The 21,153-nt window shown below is 37.9% G+C and overlaps 2 protein-coding genes and 1 pseudogene across 4 annotated transcripts; 2 read left to right on the plus strand and 1 right to left on the minus strand.

Moving 5' to 3' along the window:
- Positions 1-1,882: 1,882 nt before the first annotated feature.
- On the plus strand, positions 1,883-5,673 carry LOC147286838 (protein trichome birefringence-like 43). Its single transcript, XM_086239322.1, has 5 exons — positions 1,883-2,301; positions 3,000-3,171; positions 3,787-3,962; positions 4,113-4,271; positions 5,235-5,673. Exons 1-5 carry the CDS (start codon positions 1,991-1,993, stop codon positions 5,536-5,538), a joined length of 1,122 nt encoding a protein of 373 aa, XP_086095448.1. The 5' UTR covers positions 1,883-1,990; the 3' UTR covers positions 5,539-5,673.
- Positions 5,674-6,869: 1,196 nt separating this feature from the next.
- Positions 6,870-19,694, plus strand: LOC147286839 (protein trichome birefringence-like 43). 3 transcript variants are annotated; one of them, XM_086242751.1, is made up of 4 exons: positions 6,870-7,163; positions 7,716-7,850; positions 17,223-17,381; positions 19,301-19,694. In XM_086242751.1, the coding sequence occupies exons 1-4, from the start codon at positions 6,886-6,888 to the stop codon at positions 19,602-19,604; spliced, it is 876 nt and encodes a 291-aa protein (XP_086098877.1). In that variant the 5' UTR covers positions 6,870-6,885; the 3' UTR covers positions 19,605-19,694. The 3 variants fall into 3 exon arrangements, with proteins under 3 accessions (XP_086098877.1, XP_086098878.1, XP_086098880.1); XM_086242752.1 differs by having other exon boundaries at positions 7,716-7,817; XM_086242754.1 differs by lacking the exon at positions 7,716-7,850.
- Positions 9,859-14,062, minus strand: LOC147286840 (uncharacterized; annotated as a pseudogene).
- Positions 19,695-21,153: the final 1,459 nt, after the last annotated feature.

The following is a 21,153-nucleotide window of genomic DNA, read 5'->3' on the forward strand; positions in this document are numbered from 1 at the left end:
TAGGTACCAACTTTAAAAAGTATGGTTATATCGAACTACTGTCTAACAGTCATAACTTTTTTATTGATTTGTTGTTTTTTTCAATATTTGTAAGACTTAAACTTTAATATTTAGTTTTTGGGTTATAGGATTTCATCCCCCAAACCTAAATCAAAAGTATGAAACCCTTAAAAATTTGAATTTTTTATAAATTTTAAATAGTCACAACTGTGATTGTTCGACAATTACAACTGTAACTGTTCAATAGTCACAACTGTATAACAAACTGATTTGTGACCTAATCTAAAATGTTTTACTCTAGGTTAATACTTAAACTAAAAAAAATTAGTGTCTTGCTGCTTTATTAAAAAACTATTGACATTTGGTATTTAATCATAATTTTCTATTCTTTATATACCAACTCAAATGAATAAGGGGGTCATGGCTTTTAGTGTTCCAGTAAGCAATTCCTTTTCTAATCGATTTCTTGTGCTTTTGGTTAAACTCTTTGTTTGGCACAAAACAATATAATACCACCAACCCCTTAATTAAAAACTGAGGATATATTCTATTCAGATGGGGTTACAACATTCATCATAAATGTAATGGAGGTTGATTATTATACATAGAGAAAAGAATTAATTAATTTGGGCTACACTTTACCTATTATTTGTAACATGTAATACACCTATTTATAATATTTAACAATTAGGTCACTTTATTGTAATATCTAGGTTAGTTGGCTTCACTCCACTCTCTCCCACCCTCCAAAGCCAAAGAACATGCCAAGTTCCTCACTATAACAATGCCCAGAGAGTTATCAGGGAAGCCAACTTCACCCCCATGCCTTCCTTATCAGTAGCAGGTTTTTGATTTTTTTTGTTTAGCTCAGTTTCTGAAACTGCAACTTGCAGTTTCTAAAACTGCAGTTTCAGTGGTGTAGAACACTTGATATGGATTCTTGATTTTTGTTTCTTTAGCTCAGTTTCTGAAACTGCAACTATACAGTTTTTAAAACTGCAGTTTCAATAGTGTAGAATACTTGATATGAGTATTTTCGATTTGAAACGCTAAATCCAATTATGTTAAGTGGCTCAGAAGAATGTTAGAAAAGAAACAAAAGAAAAAAAAAAACACACATAAATGCTTTTTGGTTTAGGATTTAGACCTTTTAGCTAAAATTGTAGAGGTTGACAAAAAAAAAAAAAACTGAAAGTGTAGAGATATGAACTAGTTCAATTAATTAGAGGGACCACTAATACTACCCAGTTTCTTTGATAAAGATTTCGAGATATGAACTAGTTCAATTAAGCTGCAACATAGTAGAGAGATGGACAGAGGAGAGAAGAGAGATAAAGGGAGAGGGAGGGAAGAAGAAAAGAGGAAGAAGAGAGGGGGAAAGAGAAAGGGTCTGATACAAACGGAGACCATGAATGCTCAGATTTGTAGAAGATGGCCCGCAAAAGAATTATAAGGCTTTTGGTGTGTTTTGAGTAATAAAAAAATGTGTCAGTACCTAATAATTAATAGACTCTAGAGAAAATGTGGGATAGTGGATAGATTGGAAGTGGGGTAATGTAATTACCACATATCCTTGACTTTTAAATCTATTAGTAAAATTAAGTAAAGTAATGGGGGTAAAGAGGACATTTTCTATATCCAAGTCACAAAGAAGAAGAAAACAAAGCTAGCTTGTTTCTTAATTTTGAGTTTTTATCCCAGTTCAACCAGCATATAGTAATATACTCGCCTACTTTTTAAGTTTTTATGCCCTAGTACTTAATCTTTTCATCTCTTTCCATCTACCCATCTGTCATTTTATACATAAATAAAAAGTAGAACCCAAATCACAAACCCACTGATTTTTCTTTCAGTACGTTGTTTTGGGTTGTATTTCATCTCTCATCATTGCATTGCTTACATATACATATACACACATGCATTCCCTCCTCCTCAGTCACAAACATTGTGAGACCCTCCTACCTCTCTTTCTGTCTCTCTCTCTGATCTGATGGGTAATTTTGGCATTATCAGCAAAATAGTACTTATGGTGGTCTCTCTTATGCACCATGTACATGGAGATAGTCATGATCCTTATCAGCATTCTAGCAAGGAAGGAAGAGTACTTGGAAGTAGTAAAGGACCACCATCATGTGATGTTTTCCAAGGGAGGTGGGTGTATGATGTATCATATCCTCTCTATTATCATTCATCGTCAGACTGCGACTTCATAGAGAGAGAGTTCGATTGCCTTCTGAATGGTCGTCCAGACACATCTTATCTCAAATTTCGATGGCAGCCCAATGAATGCAACTTAACAAGGTACTTAATTACTCTCTTCTATATATTTCAAGTTTCAAAAATAGTGGTCATCACAATTTGTTTTGGTAAAATGTATTATATATATGTCTAGTTCCTCACCACTCAATACCATTTGAGTTAGAGCTTATATAATATGGACATGGAGGATCTAGTGTTTACAATGCCTACTAATGAGACATTTGACATATCACATCATGAGATCAAATTAAATAATTTTTTGTTTAAACATTCTATAATCGTAATATTTCTTATTGTTTAATTTTCTCTTTATTGATGTACGTTTCTTGTATAGTTATTATTACGATTCAGTAATGCTAGATATACCATATTTTTTTTGTATTATATCAATACCAACTAAGTCATGTTCCATTTTTAAAAATGATCGACTACCATTATTTGTATAATGGTTAAGATTCAAACTTTTGTGCTGGCAATTAAATGTAATTTAATTTAAAAAAAAAATTAGGAAGGAAGACACATTTAGGGGCCCCAATTAAGTTTTGTTGGGTTCTCACATCCAAGCTGAACTCTTTAACATAGAGATAGGGTTGTCGATGGGTTACCTTCATTCATACATTTTGTCCTCAAAATTACAGCCTGCATCTTGATATATGTTCAATTACAACAAGCAATTAAAAAGGTTTTTCTCAAGTGGTCCTTCATGATATATATGATTGAATCAAGTTTGATGGATGTAGGTTCAACGGTGGAGATTTCTTGGAAAGATTTAGAGGGAAGAGTATCATGTTTGTTGGGGACTCTTTGGGTTTGAACCAATGGCAGTCACTCACTTGCATGCTTCACAAAGCCAAGCCACAGGACCAGTATACACTGACTATGATTGGAGGGCTATCCATATTCACATTCCCAGTGAGAATCGTCATTATTTAATTTATCTTCAATTAATTTAACCTTCTTAATTTTATTCCCTTCTTTAATTTAATGCATTTTTGGATGCAGCGCCTAGCCCCACACACACACACATATATACATATATATATATATGTATATATATGGATAATAGGGTTTGACCAAGACAAACTATGATCATTTGCACAAATTGTTGATAAAGAAAATGAGTGTGATGACATGAAATTACATTAAAACTAGAAACAAAAAATATTCACCTTAAAAACTAAAATGTTGCTTATATATGACTCCTTGATGTTGATAGGGTCTTTCCAAGATTTGTACCTAATGATGAGTTTCTTTGAACAACCGAAAATGCACGATGACAATTGTGTTTAATAAGTCTACCTGCAGCTCTTTTTTAAAATCAAAGATTAGTTAAGCTTAGTGCAAGTGAATGATGACAATTTTGTTTTAATTATAGGTGTACCAGCTATTTTAAATCAAAGATTAATTATTCGAGCTTGATGCATGTGAATGACGAAAATTTATAATTTTAATAGGTCCACATTGAATTAACACTTAATTTAATTAATATGCTCATTAATTGTTCCACAATTAATTAATAATTGGCAGGCATACAATGTTAAGATCATGTTCTATAGGAATGCATTTCTGGTTGATACAATAGCCACAACTGCTGGGAGAGTACTTAAACTTGACTCTATGGAAAGTGGGAAGCTGTGGAAGGAAATGGACCTCTTGATCTTCAACACGTGGCATTGGTGGCTCCACACTGGAAGGAAGCAGCCGTAAGATCTCGACTTTATTGTGCAGTATTAGCTAATTAAGAAAATTGATCAGACCCAAAAAACAAAACAAAAGCAATATCCCATTAATTGGATATTATGAATTATCATATTAATTAAGCATTGTATTTAATGAAGGTAAATGTGTTGCAGTTGGGAACTAATTCAAGTCGGGAACATAACCTACAAAGACATGGATCGCTTGGTTGCATATGAGAAAGGGCTCAACACATGGGCTAGATGGGTTGACACCAATTTGGACCCAACAAAAACAAGAGTCATCTTTCAAGGGGTTTCCCCAGATCATAACAAGTAAGCTAGACTTCTAGTCCCCTTTATATAAACATTCATCATGAGAATGTGACAAACTTAAAATCTTGATAGTTGAATGTGACAAACTTAAAATCTTGATAGATTATGTTCTTAGATTATTAATTTAAATCATTGATCAAGTGAGTTATTAATTTTTGTTTTTGACTAAATTCTTAATTCTTAGCTGAATGTAGAAATTACTTCTTGGACAGAGTAGTCACAATGTGATCCCTTCTTACTGAAAGTGAGGTGTGGAACCCATACATGTGTAGGTCACATGCACCCCACTTTGTGTGAGAGGGTATTGCATTGCAATATGTGAAAACTTCCCCTGATCCAATGTATGGTACTGGTACATTAACAATTTAACAAGATAATATGTGAGATAATTTATCTTATATGGGCTTTGTATCCATATAGAATCATTTGGTTGGATATGGTGGGCTTAGAGGTCAGTAAATGCATATTCACTATGTGGCTATGGACTACCCTTAAACACCCATATTTCCATACAGGGCCTGGTGAATCAAATTAGCTACCTATATTAATTTGTACCCCACAGTACTGGATTTGCATGACTATGTCCAGGCAACTTCTGGCTAATTCAACATTTCAATGTCATAATTAAGACTCGTTTGATAAGTGGCATTGGGCTGGACTGGACTGAACCATATTTACTTGTATTATATTCGTTTAAACTTATATTATACCAGCGGCGAAAAAATAAACTTATATTAAACCAAAGCACAAATTTAAAAAATTATTGATTGCTTAAGTCGTATTAAAGAGGCTCTAAAATTTTACGTAGTAAAATACAGTCCAATTCAATGTACTTTGATATAACTGGCATAACAAATATTGAATTACCTTATTTTCAAACAATATTATATGCTCATACTTTTAGATTTTTCTGTAACACATTTTCTCAAATATATGAACCGATTCTATAATGTTCCCTCTCAGTGGAAGTGAATGGGGGGAGGCAACTGCAAAGAACTGTGAGGGCCAAACCCAACCAATGGTTGGGCCTCAGTATCCAGCAGGTTCACACCCGGCGGAGCTGGTTGTACAAAGAGTGCTGCATTCTATTTCAAACCCTGCAGTTTACTTGCTGAATGTCACAGCCCTTTCACAGCTCAGAAAAGATGCACATCCGTCGGTCTTCGGTCACGGCGGTCACCAGGACATGGACTGCAGCCACTGGTGCCTGGCTGGAGTTCCTGATACTTGGAATGAACTCCTCTATGCAACTCTCATACAAAACTAAACTAAGTAAATTTCTATCTTCCAAAAAATTAATTATATGAATTTACAAAAGGAATAAAGAGTGTAATTAATTGCAATTCTTAATTTTCATTAGTTTTACAATGTAGCTCGATCTTGGGAGCTCCATCATATGGATCATCCAATTACTCTTATGCAGCCCAATTTAATTAAGAGACCTTTAATTAATTTGATATCCTTCCACGGCGCCAACATCATTGATAAGAGTAATTTTCTATGCTAGGCGTACGTAGTGCATCCAACTCTAGTATAAAACGTACACTTGGACCTACGATAGAAAAGTAAAGATCGATATTTTTTTATAGAGTTAGACACACTACACTATACCTATTCGTTAAATTAATCTTCATTAATAAACTAATTTGTCATAGGAATTAGAAAGCATATTTTATGAAATCTATCATTAGTTAAACATTTTCTTCGTACTATATCGTCATTTTCAACAAATTTCAAAGTGATCGATTACAAAAAATAAAATTTGAATTAATAGTTTAGAGCGATCGAGCTAGCTCCCTTAAGATCTATAAAAGATTAAAAATATTTCCAAATATTTGTAAACCAAAAAAAGTAACAGAAGAGTGCGGATTTAGACAATTAATTATATACAATCATTTGGGAAGTTGGCATCTTGACAGAGACATCCATTTGGCAGCTGCATGTATGATGTATAGGTTCGATCTAATCGAAATACACAAAATGTGACGATTTGGAGGTATAACTAGCCTCCAACCTTATCATTCGAGTGGAGAAAAGCCACTCACAAGTTACAACAATCCAAACAAAATGGTCCTCTACGCCTAAACCACAAATATCTTTGCTACTTGCAAGGGCCATTAATGCTCTAAAATCTAATTAATAAATCTCTAATGGTGGTGTAATTAGAAATTAAGGCTCATATAATTAATTCCCTATTAATGTTAAGCTGTTTCAATGTTCTATTACATTTCTTAATTACAGGAATGAGAAATATTTTTTTATCAGACAGTCTAGCAATATAATACACGTATAGTCATATTGTAAATTTAAACCATACATTAAGACAAGAATCAATTTAATTAATGATTCAAATTTACAATTTGACACAAAAATATTTTATATATTTTTTTCTAATATTTCTGATAAAATAAGAATCTACATTATTAGCGGTCCAAATTGATGATATTCCATTTGGTTAATTATTGATCTCTTAAGCCCTTGATAAATCAATTAAGAAATAGTGATAGCCAAAAACTTAGAATTGAAAGCGCAGGTTTCCGTATTTAACTCACATATATAGCATTTGTTAACTCAGAATTATAAGAGAATCTGTCTCTCTGTCTCTCTGTGACACATGGGTGCTTCCACTACAATTGCTGGAGCATTGATATTGTGTCTTTTGTACCAAGTAGGAGGGGTGCTTAGTCATGGGGTGATAAGGAAACACGTACAGAGTACTAGTACTGGGTGTGACCTTTTCCATGGGCAATGGGTTTATGACAGGTCCTACCCTCTCTACAATTCAACAGACTGTCCCTTCATTTTGAAGGAGTTTGACTGCCAAAAGAATGGACGACCAGACAAACAGTACCTCAAGTATAGATGGCAGCCCAATTCATGCAAATCACCAAGGTATTATTAATTACTACTCAACTTCTTAACCCAATCTCATTTTTGCTCCTATATACACACAAAAGTATTTCGGCTTTTTAATTTCCCTTATAGTCCAAGAACTTTGAACCTGATATGAATTCGATCAGTATTAGAACCTGTCGAGTAGTATTTAAGGAGTGTTCGAGCATTACTCATAGGGGGCTCGAGCATTTCATAAGGTATTTTTCTAAAATTTTTAAAAAGTGCTGAAAGTCTTTAATATGCAAAACAAACAAAAAAAGTTATTTTTAAAACATAAATAATAAATACTTATATTTCCCAACATTTTGATGACACCATTGTGATTCCCAATATTTGCAAACATTATAATGAGAATGAATGCTGCATTTCTTAATAAGTTTCTTGAATCTCTTTAAATGGGGATGAGTATGAGATTTCTGGAATTTCATTCTGCAAGATAAAGAAGTGTAATCTCATTATGCAAAATAAATGTTATCAAGTGTAATTAATCGCACAAATTGTAGGCATATGATGTTTTGATCATGTTGTCGCGCAATGCGTTTCTGGTAGATATCGTGCGCAAGGGAGAAGTGGGGCACGTGTTCTAATGCTGAACTCAATCAAGAGTGGAAATTTTTGGAGAACTTTCGATGTCTTGTTGTTTAATACATGGTATTGGTGGCTTCCCACGGGAAGAAAGCAGCCGTCACTACAAGAAAAAAGGGTTTGGGAGAGGAACGGAATTCGTCGCCCAAAGTAGAGTTTCGTCGCCCAAACGTTTGGGCGACGAAATTGGTTCGTCGAGCAATTGGACGCCCAAAATGTGACGCCCAAGAGTTTGGGCGACGAACCCATAAATTTCGTCGCCCAAAGACACCTGGGGCGACGAATTTTTTTTGTCTCCTAACACATAAAATTCGTCGCCCAAAGCATGTTTAGGCGACGGACAAATTTCGTCGCCCAAAGAGGGTTTGGGCGACGAACACACTTATTCGTCGCCCAAAGCATGTTTGGGCGACGAAATTATCCATCGCCTAAACAAGATTTGGGAGAGGAATAACTAATTTCCTCGCTGGAACGTGCTTTGGGCGACGAATAAGGGTGTTCGTCGCCCAAACCATCTTTGGGCGACGAAATTTGTCCGTCGCCTAAACGTATTTTATTTAAAAAATTTTTTTTATTTAAATTATATATATGAATTTAATATTTAAAAAAAAAATCTTTATTCAAAAACTATATAAAACAAAATTAATAAATTTATATATCCAAAATATCCATACAAAGTAGAAACAATTTAATTAATACATACATACAAATAACTAATGGCCCCCTAGGTCAGTAGCATCATCGACACCGGTGGAGGAGTCTGGCATGCACTGGTCAATGTTGGGCGGCAGCACAAACCCAGGTACAATCCTGGCCAACTGGCCAAACATCTGCTGCATCTGCTGCACCTTACTCGTCTGCTCCGCATATGCCGCTCTCGATTCTTCTAGCTGACCCTTCAACAACTGCACTTCAGTGGTCAGGTTGACTAATTCTGCAGATGGCTGAGATGAAGACTCGGCGCTGAGATCACGAACCCGACCCGCTCCCATTCCGCGTATCTCCCTACCACGCCTAACACCCAGTGTCTCCGTCATAATACGAAGACCGGCATCGGGATCGGGGACTGAGATCGACTCCAACGGAGTGTCCGGAGGGTACTGGCTAGCCACCTCCTCCAAATAACTCGCCTTCTTGGCGAGCATCTCAGCCTTCAAAATATTATACACAAGTTAGGAATTAAGAAATCAAATACAAAAATTTAAATTTGTGAAATAAAACTAAAATATAAAAAACTAACGTGCTTCGCCTTGCCCTTGTCGTTGCCGGGTCGAGCATAAACATCCCCGTAGTTGTCGACCTCCGGAAATTGCGAACCAGCCTGAAAAAGAATGTAATGTTGACAAAAACTCAAACAATACTAAGGAATATATATATATTAAATTAAATAATAGTGCACCTGACGATACGACTCCACCCGGTATGAGAAGGGCATGGAACCACCATGATGATCAATCCTTGCGGGCGCTTTCCGGTTCTGAAGATTGGCATTCGACTTCCTCTGTTAAATATTAAGCAAATTGGAAATGCACATATTAGTGTATACACAATAAAGGAATAACATAAGAAAAAATAATTTTGAAGTCCTAAAATGATATAACATATCAAAAATTCCGGACTCTGAAAATGAGTGCACAACCACTGCCACTGATCAAGCCGAGCTGCCATCTCCGGAGGAGGGCTGGCCAATGCCTCATCTGCCGATCCAAACATGTTATATTCTCTGTGCAGCTCGTGCTTCCATTGTGTGTACACTTTTCTCAATAACTTCTCCATATACCTAGCTACATCCGGATCCTCCATCCGAATGTCATAGTTTACCTGAAAAAAATGCAATTATCAAATTGTTAGGAATGATCAAATTAATCATTTTATATTAATCGAAATATACTCACAGAAATGGAGCCCATAATGCTCCTCTTGATGGCGTCATCAACCTTTTCCCAACTGGGGAAAAGCATGGGGCATTCACCACGGATAATCGATCCGACAAAGGAAGCGAAAGTACTATGGACCTCCTTGCTCGGTCGTAGGTGACCTTGCTCAAGAACGATTCGAATTCTCTCGTTCGTCGTGCGAGTGATTCGCGACGCCTTCAACCCTCTACTTATCCCCCTCGTGGTTTTGGTACCTAGAAAAGCAAATATAACATATTAATTTTACAGTAATCTTATAACATCTAAATAAAATTAAACATAAACACAAGTGATGTGAAAACATTTTTCTTACTCTCTGATGATGAGGCAGTACGAGTGGATGATGCAACATTATCATATGCACCATAACGGTGACCCCGTCGGGCCCTCCGTGCCGACTGAATTGTAGACCCAGTACTAGATGAGAGATCTGGGGATATCGCCGGGGTCGAGTCGCCGCCCTGGGCTATGAGGTCGGGCTGTACTGCAGGGGCGGGCTGGGCTGCAGGGACGGACATAGATGCTGAAGTGGACCTCCGAGATCCACCCCTGTTCGAGATCAAACTCATCTGCACAATTCAATAAATATTTATGTTAGTAAAAAAGAAAACTAAAGTAATAACTTACTAATCTGAATCATCATTATCACTTACTAATCTGAATCACCACTAGAAATACTCATTTCATCATCATCATCATCGATACCATCAACATCATCATCTTCATATTCATCTTCATCTTCATCTTCATCATCTTCATCATCATCATCATCATCATCATCGATGAAATCATTAACATCAATTCGGGGAAGTGGCCCAAGATCAATTGATAAGGCATCGATCTCAATTGGAGGAACGTCATGTATCTCGACTTGTTGTATGATAACATCATTGTTGTATGGATTAGGTATGGTCGAAGATGAATCCTCTTGATAGGCCACGTCATCCTGATTTTTTTTTTTCCGGAATATCCCATATATTTCGATTCTGAATCATCTGAGCTACTTTCCAACCCACACCTGCCTTAGGGTCATCCATATAACATACTGGTTTTGCCATTGTGGCAAGAATAAATGGATCATTCTCATACCATCGAGTGTTTGTATTCACAGATATTAAGTCGTAATCGAGTTTAATACTGTTGTTCCTATTCGGGTCTGTATTAAACCAATGACACTTAAATAACACAACTTGAAAGCGATGCGAGTACAAGACTTGATGTACACTCGTCAGCTTGCCGTAGAAATCAACCGTGCCAGTGTCCAAGTTCTCTACACAAACCCCGCTATTTTGAGTGCTCAAGATGGCATCTCGTTCTACAGTTAAAAACTTGACTCCATTCACATTACATCCGGAAAACGTTTCAACCCATTGAATACCACTCGCCAAACTCATTAACTCCTTGTATAACGGCGAATTATCATCAGTCAGCTTTTCCATCTGTTAAAAGACAATGGAATTAATATATTACAAAAAATTTACAAACACATGAACGAACTGATCATTATTATCAGTAATCACTTACATGTTCCTTAAACCATTTAGGAAACAATTCCCGATGCTTTTTCTGTACACGTTCCATGTCCCATCTTGGATAGTCGCGCTTCATTAGTTCCTCATGCTCAATGTGTAAATAGTCAACTTCTTCGCAATTGTTGAGTATGAACCAATGAGTCACCTCTATATCGTGTTTCGAGAATTCAACAGCTGATTTAGAGGCTTCGCCAAATGGTCGTGTAATTTGAGAAAAGACAGAAAGTGTCTCATTCTTTTCACCACCGTCGTCGTTGCGTTGGGGGCGATTGAATGACGTCTCAACACTGCTGAGATACATTGCACAGTACGTGATGGATTCATTTGCAATATATGCCTCTGCTATGGAGCCTTCGGGGCGTGCCCGGTTTCGGACGTACCTTTTGTAATTACCCAACATTCTGCAAATGTAATTACATAGTGAGAAAACTTTTATGAGTAACATAGAGCTGAACTTGGAGAATAGTAATGAAATAGTTTAGGAATTGTTACCTTTCTATTGGGTATATCCACCGATAACTGACCGGCCCAGCAAGAATTGCCTCTTGCGGTAAATGTATCATCAAATGAATCATTATATCAAAAAAGGCCGGTGGAAATATTTGTTCAAATTTGCATAGGATGTACACAATCTCATCTTTCAATTTTGACATGTCCGACACGCGCAACGTCTTAGCGCAGATATGCTGAAAAAACCTCGACAACCCAACAATCGGTTCAACCACATCTTCGGGCAAAAATTTTCGAATACCCACCGGAAGCAGGCGTTGCAATAAAACATATCATGACTTTTCAAGCCCAAAATTTTTCCAGAGTCGATTTTCACATTTCGAGAGATATTGGCCGCGTATCCATCTGGAAATTTGACTGATCCAAGAAACTTTAAGAATTCTTTCTTATCCCCAGGCTTCATGGTATAAAATGGATGTTTCTTTATCATTTTATCACCCTTCTTCGTTAACCACAAATGTTTCCTGATGCCCATTTCTTGCAAATCTTGTCGAGCCTTAATTGTGTCCTTTGATTTTCCCTCAATGCCCAAGATTGTCCCCACCAAACTTTCGCACACATTCTTCTCAATATGCATTACATCGAGATTGTGCCTGATTTTCAACTTGGACCAATACTCCAACTCGAAGAATATCGACTTGTTTGTCCAATTTAGATGTGCAGGTGACCTTGGCATATTTCGTTCTTTGTTAGAGGGATGTTTACCAATCCGGCCAAATTCTAAGTTATTCAACTGCCTGAAGATGTCATCACCAGATAATTCTTTAGGTTTCACGCCCATCTCCTTTTTTCCGTCAAAGGCCTCCTTACTGTGACGCCATTTATGATCCCCCGGCAACCATCTTCGGTGGCCCATATAACATACTTTACCACTGTGCCAAGCGGAAGTTATATCTTTATTACAAGTAGGACATGCCATATAACCCTTGGTGCTCCAGCCTGATAAATTCCCATAAGCTGGGAAATCATTTATTGTCCACATGACTGCCGCACGCAAGGAAAACATTGTTTCGGTGGACTTATCATATGTCGGCACACCATTTTGCCACAATTCTTTCAGCTCATCAATCAACGGCCGCAAATATACATCGATCTCCTTGCCAGGGGATTGCGGTCCTGGAATTAATAGCGTCATAATTGTGAATTCTTTTTTCATGCATTTCCAGGGAGGCAAATTATAAGGAACCACGACCACTGGCCAAGTGCTGTGAGATGTGCTCATATTTCTGAATGGATTAAATCCATCAGTAGCAAGTCCTAATCTGACATTTTGTGGATTTGCTGCAAAATCCGGATATATCTTGTCAAATTCTTTCCATGCGCTTCCGTCTGCAGGATGTCTCATCACATCATCCTCAACCCGCTTATCTTTGTGCCACCTCATGTCACTTGCAGTATGTGTCGACATGTACAATCGTTGCAACCTTGGCTTAGGTGGGAAATAACGCAACACCTTTTGCGGAATCTGTTTCTTTCTCTCTACAGACTTGTTCTTATATCTCGGTTCATTGCACACAGGGCATTTATCCTTCTCTTGGTGTTCTTTGTAAAACAATACACAATCATTCTTGCATGCATGAATCTTTTTATATCCCAAACCGAGATCTTTCAACACCTTATTCGCAAGATAATGGGTTTCAGGTATATGATTGTTCTTTGGAAGCATTCGTTTCAAAATCCCCATCAACTGATCATAACTTCGATTCGAATGTTGATTAAGTACTTTCCAATGCATTAACTCCACAATAGCAGTTAGCACTGAGAACTCTTCACAACCAGAGTACAATTCCCGCTGAGCTTGTTTCAACAATCTCTCGTACTTATCAAACTCTTCTTTTTGGACTTCGGGTAACCCATCATCTTGATCCATATTATCGCTCTCTGTATCATCCTGACTGACTTCGTGATCTAGCGATGCATATGGATAAACATCGTTTATTATGCCCATCACTTGGTCATTATCATCAGCAACAGATTCAGTAGGCTGCAGAATTGTTCGGGTCTCCGAGGAAGTCGAACCATAAACTCTCGGTTCACCATGATAATACCATGTCGTATAGTTGTGTGTCATCCCATATTTCACCAAATGAATTCTGACTTCACGCACTGTCTTCCATAAAGAGTTGTTACAATTCCGGCACGGACACCTTATATTATTCTGAGCATTGACATGTTCCTGTGCAACTTGGATAAATGACTCGATCCCATACAAATATTCATCACTAACACGATTCGTATTACGTATCCACTGTCGGTCCATGATGCCTGTTTCCATATTACACGACAATTAGAAAACGATGCGTCACCATTCTTCGTCTCCTTATGCCTCCGGTAAGGGCCCTATCCCATTCGAGAATGCACATATGTGTCGTGGTTGTTGGCTCACACGACGTAGTTTCGATCTGGGAAAATTTCGGCAGCATCTCCCTATGGTTCTCCAAGTGCACGACGTAGATATTTAAAACAAATATCTAGTATGCACTCGAAGAACACATACGGAGATGTTGCCGAAATTTTCTCAGATCAAAACCACATCACATGAACCGCTAACCACAACACATAATTGTGCACTCCCAAACTGTCCATGGGTAATTTGGACAATTCAAGAATCATATTGGAGCGCAGTCACGCCCAGCGCCCATGCGCGCGTCCAATAGACTCTCGAACGGGTCTAAGGTGAATTTAAATTTAGTGTACAAAGTTATCCACTGATAACTTCGCATGACTAGTTAAATGTACAAAGTTATCGATTGATAACTTCGCACAAGCGCTTCGTGCCACATGACCTCACCCAGTACTCGAGGAGTGCTGGACTACGTCATCGGAAATTTTGCAATTACAACTAAACTAAATGTAACATACAAACTAAACTATAATTAATCTAACAATATACATATAAGCATACAAACAAACTATTAAATTTTAGCATATAAAAACATACAAATTAATTAATCAATTTTGTAATTAATTTTAACATACAAACTAATTCACTCAAAAATTTAATACAATTATATATGAAACATTAAATACTAAATCATACAAAAACTTAACTAAAAGATAGATTAAACACATACCTCACCAAAAATGTAATTATCCTTCACAACAAATGCAACACTATCCTTCCTTCACCAAAAAAAGAAATCATTGTCAAATATGAGCCCAACATCAATCTAAATTCAGATTTCACAACCAAACCACTAAATTAAAAAAACCCACAACATTAACTAATTACCACTAAAATCAGAAATTTCACAACCAATTTATGCAAAATCCACAACAAGTACAAAATTCACAATATTAGAAAACATAAAAAACAGAAAATACCATAAAAAAAACAGAAAATACAAAAAAAAACAGAAAATACCATAAAAAATACAAAAAATACCCAGAAAATACCATAAATTCAAAAAAAAAAAAAATACCTGTTTCGGGGGGGTGTTGATCGAGCTGGTTTCGGCTTGGAGGGGGGGTTTTGGGTGAGCTGGTTTCGGCTGGGGGGGGGGGGATGGGTTTCGGTGGGGGTGGGTTTTCGGGGGAGGGTGGGTTTTCAGGGGAGGGGGGGTGGGTTCTCGGGGGGGGGGGGGGGGTTTCGGGTTTCGGGGAAGGAGGGAGGAGGAGGAGGAGGCGGAGGGAGGAGGAGGAGGAGGGAGTGAGAGCTGAGGGAAGGAGGAGGGTGCGACGCTGCGAGGGTGAGGGAGTGAGTGAGCGAGAGTGACTGAAGTGAACCCAGAAATGGGTATAAACTTAAAGACTTTGGGCGACGAACATGAATTCGTCGCCCAAAATGACTTTAGGCGACGAATTAACACGTTCGTCGCCCAAAATTGTTGACTTTAGGGCACCGTTTTATCCCGCCATAATTTCAGACTTTGGGCGACGCACTGTTCGTCGCCTAAAGCTACATTTCGTCGCCCAAAGTTGAATTTTTTTATGAACCATGATCGTTCATACGTTCGAGCTCCAATACCAAACTTCTAGATCTCCAATTGACCTAATATTTTAGAGAAATGATCTTTGAGTGACAAACTAATAAATGAACGGTTCAGATCGTTAAAAACACAATCGACATATAAGGTTCTACATATAAATCAGTGGTTTTTGCATTTGAAGAATAAAATTATATCAACTCTTTCGTTAAAACCTTGTAGCTTCAATAATTGTGAAGACCACAACGTGATTATCACAATCAGAGCCATTCTTCATATATGTTCATACTCAAAGATCAACCCTGGAAAAAATCGGCTCAATCGGAGTTCATCTACCCGTTCGATTATTATTATAAGAATCAAGATCGTTCATACATCCTAAATGCTAAACCTAACTTCTACATCTCCAATTGAGTTAATTTTTTGTATGGATGATCTTTGAGTGAGCCACTAAGGAATGATCGGTTTGGATCGTTAAAAACACAATACAAAAGTGATCTTCTACATACAAATATACTTGAAGAGTAATTATATTAACTTTTGGGTTGAAATTTTGGCGATTCAACAATTTGTGAAGACTACAATGTGATTTCAACGATCGGAACCGTTCATTCTATTCGTTTATACTGGAAGATCATCCCTGCAAAAAATCGGCTAAATCGGAATTCATCTCATACTTCGATTCGTATTAGAAAATTTACAATCGTTCATAAGTTCAACCACCGTTACCTAACTTCTACATCTCCGATTGAGCTAATTTTTTGCATGGATGATCCTTGAGTGGGGAATTAAAAAATGAATGGTTATGATCTTTGGAAATACAATCGTATCGTATGCTATTACATATATAAAATTATAAACAAAAAAGTATTCTTACTTTGGGCGAGGAACTACAAATTTCGTCGCCCAAAGTGATCTTGGGCGAGGAACCTCACAATTCGTCGCCCAAAGTTACTTTGGGCGACGAAATGTTAGGTTCCTCGCCCAAACCATTATTACAAAACAGGATGACCCTTTGGGCGACGAACAGGTTCCTCGCCCAAACTATGTTTGGCCGACGAACATAATTTCGTCACCCAAAGAGGCTTTGGGCGAGGAATATGTATATTCCTCGCCCAAAGTGAGTTTGGGCGACGAAATATTTTGTCACCCAAAGTAAGTTTGGGCGACCAATTTATGTTTTCCTCACCCAAAGACACTTTGGGCGACGAACATGTATATTCCTCGCCCAATGTATTTCTCAATTAATTGTTTGTTGCGTATGTTTAGGCGACGAGATGAGTTCGTCGCCCAAAGTAACTTTGGGCGAGGAACGTGTTATTCGTCGCCCAAACCTTTATGACATTGAGCGACAAATTTTTTTGTTCGTCGCCCTAAATTGCTTTGGGCGACGAATATATGTTCGTCGCCCAAAGTGTGGTCGCCCAAATATGTTTTTCTTGTAGTGCGTATGTTATTAGATTAATCTTTTCTTTTAGCTTTGTGAAGTTGCATGCTAGAAATTAATTAAACACGTGTAGTTTTAATTACAAATTTACAATACAAGTACATATATGCATATATGTTTTTGGTGGCATGAAATTGCAGGTGGGATTTTGTTGGGGATGGGAAGCAGACACACAAAGACATGGATCGCATGGTAGCATATGAGATAGCTTTGAGGACATGGGCTAGATGGGTGGACTCCACTGTGGATCCTGCTAAGACTAAAGTCTTCTTTCAGGGTATTTCTCCAGATCATATGAAGTAAGTAATTGGGCCTCCTATGGACCTATTTTTTTTTTTTTTCCCTTCTACTTTTTGGAATTTTTCACAAACTAACCCGTTTAAATAGACCATTAAAAAGCTAACCTTTTTTTGGAAATTAGGAGAAAACTAGTAGTATTGAACTATGTCAATAACATGGCATAGTAAAGATCAAGTTGAAATGTGAGTTGAGAAATAAGATCTTGATCCATATGTTGAACCATTAATTTACTTACATTATAATACATGTATAATCATTAATATCGAAAATACTAAAATCTTAAACCTTAAATAATACCCTTCAAAGCTATACACGTATTATAATTTGAGTGAAATGTCACGAATAATTTTTCCACCAAGTGTGATAGATGTAACTTCCAAAATTAATACTCCCCAGGCACGGACCAATGTGAGGGCTAGCTCACCCTATTTTTTGGCCAAAAAATACACTACTAGTAATAGCCCAGCCCAAGTGCCCTACCCAATACCCAATACTCAAAGGTCAAAGGAAATTATCCAAGCCCAATAGGCAATAGCCCACTATCTGCCCGGCTGCCCCACTCAATAGCATAATAACTAATAAGGCATTAACCAATTTAAGTTATTTAACCCATCCCACCCCACCCCACCCCGATCTCATAGACGCACACACACAGTGAACACACAAGCGCACTGCGCATAGCTGGCAACAGCCAAACACTGGGTCTTCTGCAGCTCTGCTCGTGACTCCCACTCCTGTTGACTCCTTCCATCATCCATGAAACTTATTAAAAATTAACTTCAAAACAAGATATGTGATGAGTTTCTTGCTAATTATATTGACTATTCATATTGAGAAAAATCTTATTGATATTATAAATTATGATTCTATTATTGATAATTTTAAGTAGGTGTATTTCTTGTTGTTTATTAATGAAATTCACTCGTACTGTTGAGTTTTCTTTGAATAAATTGAATTTTAGATCAATGAAGTGTTTTAACAAATTATTTGAATTTTGGAAAGTGTCATAAAAACAAACGATATGCTGTTGAAATTTCAGTAGTCTTAAAGTTCAGCCCACCACATTTTAAATTTATGGGTCTGTCCCTGATACTCCCTACCCGTTAACATATGTCTCTCACACAAAATGTTCTAGCTTTTGTCAAACCATTTGATATATTATTGTTGCCAGACTATCAATGTTGATTATTACTCATATAAATTTGTACTTTAAGTTGCCCCAAACCCTAGTTGTCACCCCAAAACGCTCTATTCTCTCTCCTCACTCCTATCTCTCTCAGCCAAGTATTTCCAGGGGTGGGGGTGGTGGCTCATGTGTTCCTCACAGGCCCACCGCTCCTACCTCTGCCTCTTCCTTCTCCTTTTCTTCTTCGCTTATGAGATACTCCATTTCTTCTTTGTGAGAGCTTTTTCATCTCTCCATGTGAGAGTTTTTTCATCTCAATAAAGGAGAGCTTTTCCAATCGCTTTAGTTTGGTCCTGCTGGTTACTAATGCCTGATCCGCCACCTTGGGATACTGTCAGACTCGATTTAGAGATGTTGGTTGGATTGTGGACCCAAACGCGACTAGTTCACTAATTTCTACGGTGCTTTGCTGGCTCCGTTTGATGACTGTAGTGTATGCTCGATGCTGACGTTACGAGATCCGCCTCTTATTCCGTTGTAAGCGTTTAGCTTTTTGGCCCTATTATTATAGGGCTTCTTGCCATAACCTTGTATTCTTTATACCTTTTTTGGCTATTTTAATGCAATGTTATTATTTTCTCAAAAAAAGAAAAAATTGTATTTTAAATACTAGATTGAACAAAATAACACTGCCCACATATCTTGCACATGAATATACGATTAATAGTCATATTAGGCACACATTTCCCCTAACATTGTTATTATGTATGCTTTATTTGCCCCATTGACTAGTCCAAGAGAATGGGATGATGATGCAAAGTCAAACACCTGTTGGGGACAAACAAAACCAGTGTTGGGGGCACATTATCCTGGAGGTTCACATCCAGCACAAGTTATTTTAGAGAAGGTATTGAGCAAAATGTCAAAGGCAGTCCATTTGCTTAAAATAACGACATTATCACAACTAAGAAAAGATGGTCACCCTTCATTATATGGCCTTGGTGGCCATTGTGGCGTGGATTGCACTCACTGGTGTCTTCCCAGTGTTCCAGATGCTTGGAATCAAATTTTATTTGCAGCACTCTTTCAAAGCTGAGTCATCACTAATCTTTTCTTTTTTAAGGTGAATAAATTATCGGTACCTTTTTTTCTCTCTTAATAATTATATTTTCCACTTGGCATTAGCTCATGCAATTTGTAATATAATTGAATACCTTCTGTTGATGCAAATTTCCGTAAGAGAGATGCAACAACTTATAAGGGATGATCTGGCTGATCTGAAGCCCTGCTGGATGATGAAGTGGAGGTTGAACCGAGATCTTCCTGCACGAACACAAGATCAAAGGAGATGGACCGGTGTGGTACCAGCCAAATACGCTCTGATGATGAAGTCAGTGATGTGTGTTTGGAAGTGTTTATGTAAGAACAAGGAAGCACATGTGATGAACTTGGGAGAATGAGGAAGAACAAGGTAAGATCTCCTGAGTTTATTCTCAGCAAGTAGGGGATATTTTTATAGGCTTTTCGTGAGTGAAGTTGTGTCTTAGATCCTTTTTTTTGTGCACATAAGGTAGCTTATATAGGCAAAGGAAATGGTGAGGGGTAAGTTACCTGCATGAGGGTGAATGGTTGAGAAGAGGCCACGCGTTCGGTCATGAATAGTGGCATGCACAGCTACCCACCTTCTTTACATTCAATGCTGCATTGAATGCAAGGATGGAAGATAAACTAGGATGCCCTAATAGTCATGACTGTGAGCTGGGAAGTCTCATCTGTCAGAGAGCCATGTCAGATGCACTTGAGTATGGCGGTTCATCCAAACGTGATCTTCTTTAGAATGGCGGTGAGAAGCCGAGCTGATCCGAACACATGTTCTCATGTGTAGACATGAAACCCATGTGTGATCGGATCGAACATGGACAAGCCGGCCGAGCCAATCCGGTAGGTAGTGATCATTTCAAGTCGTAATTAGCTGTGACTAGAATTTGAGAGGATGATTACCAAAGGCCGAGCCGAACCGGGTGTCCACTTCATGATGGATTTCTCCAAGTGTAGAGAAACAGTGTTGATTGGTTCGGATCGACAGGAGGCAGTTCCTAGGCCGAGCCGAACACATGTCATATATGAATCTTCCATGTATGAGGCAGTAAGATGTGCCAAATTAGAAGAGTAGGGCATTGGGCCGAGCCGAACCAAATGGTCGAGATGATTCGGAGATGACAAGATTGTCAAAACAAGTCTGATCGTGATCGATTGACCAAGCCAAAGTGATAAGACGATTGGGGTGGCTGACCATGTCAACCGTTGACTGGTCAAGATGTCACGTAGGATCTTTGAGGCGGTGGATTAGAACATCCGAGCCGAGCTGAATATATGACTTTGTAAATGTCTCATGTACAATGATCATTTTGTCTAGTTTGATCAACAAAATGATGATCTGGCCCGAGCCGAGCCGAGCCGAGCCAAGGTGAGTTGTACAATCGTCATCTCATCTGGGCGAGCCGATTCTAGCTATACAAGCATAATCTCGTCTGGTCGAGCCGATCCGAGCTGAAGACTTTGGAAGTGATGTTCCAGGTTCTAATAGAATGTTTAATGGTTGAGATGTGACTGGAGAAAGATGATCTCCAAATCCGAGCCGAACT

Source organism: Dryas octopetala, chromosome 4 (genome assembly GCF_963921425.1).
Source record: "Dryas octopetala chromosome 4, drDryOcto1.1, whole genome shotgun sequence".
NCBI classification, from domain to species: Eukaryota; Viridiplantae; Streptophyta; class Magnoliopsida; order Rosales; family Rosaceae; genus Dryas; species Dryas octopetala.

Bases quoted from the DNA above. Each gene is read 5' to 3' on its own strand.
- LOC147286838 (XM_086239322.1), top strand. From the start codon at position 1,991: ATGGGTAATTTTGGCATTATCAGCAAAATAGTACTTATGGTGGTCTCT. The intron at 3,172-3,786 runs GTGAGAATCGTC...AATAATTGGCAG, and splicing joins TATCCATATTCACATTCCCA to GCATACAATGTTAAGATCAT. The intron at 4,272-5,234 runs GTAAGCTAGACT...GTTCCCTCTCAG, and splicing joins GTTTCCCCAGATCATAACAA to TGGAAGTGAATGGGGGGAGG.
- LOC147286839 (XM_086242751.1), top strand. From the start codon at position 6,886: ATGGGTGCTTCCACTACAATTGCTGGAGCATTGATATTGTGTCTTTTG. The intron at 7,164-7,715 runs GTATTATTAATT...CGTTTCTGGTAG, and splicing joins AATTCATGCAAATCACCAAG to ATATCGTGCGCAAGGGAGAA. The intron at 17,382-19,300 runs GTAAGTAATTGG...CCCATTGACTAG, and splicing joins ATTTCTCCAGATCATATGAA to TCCAAGAGAATGGGATGATG.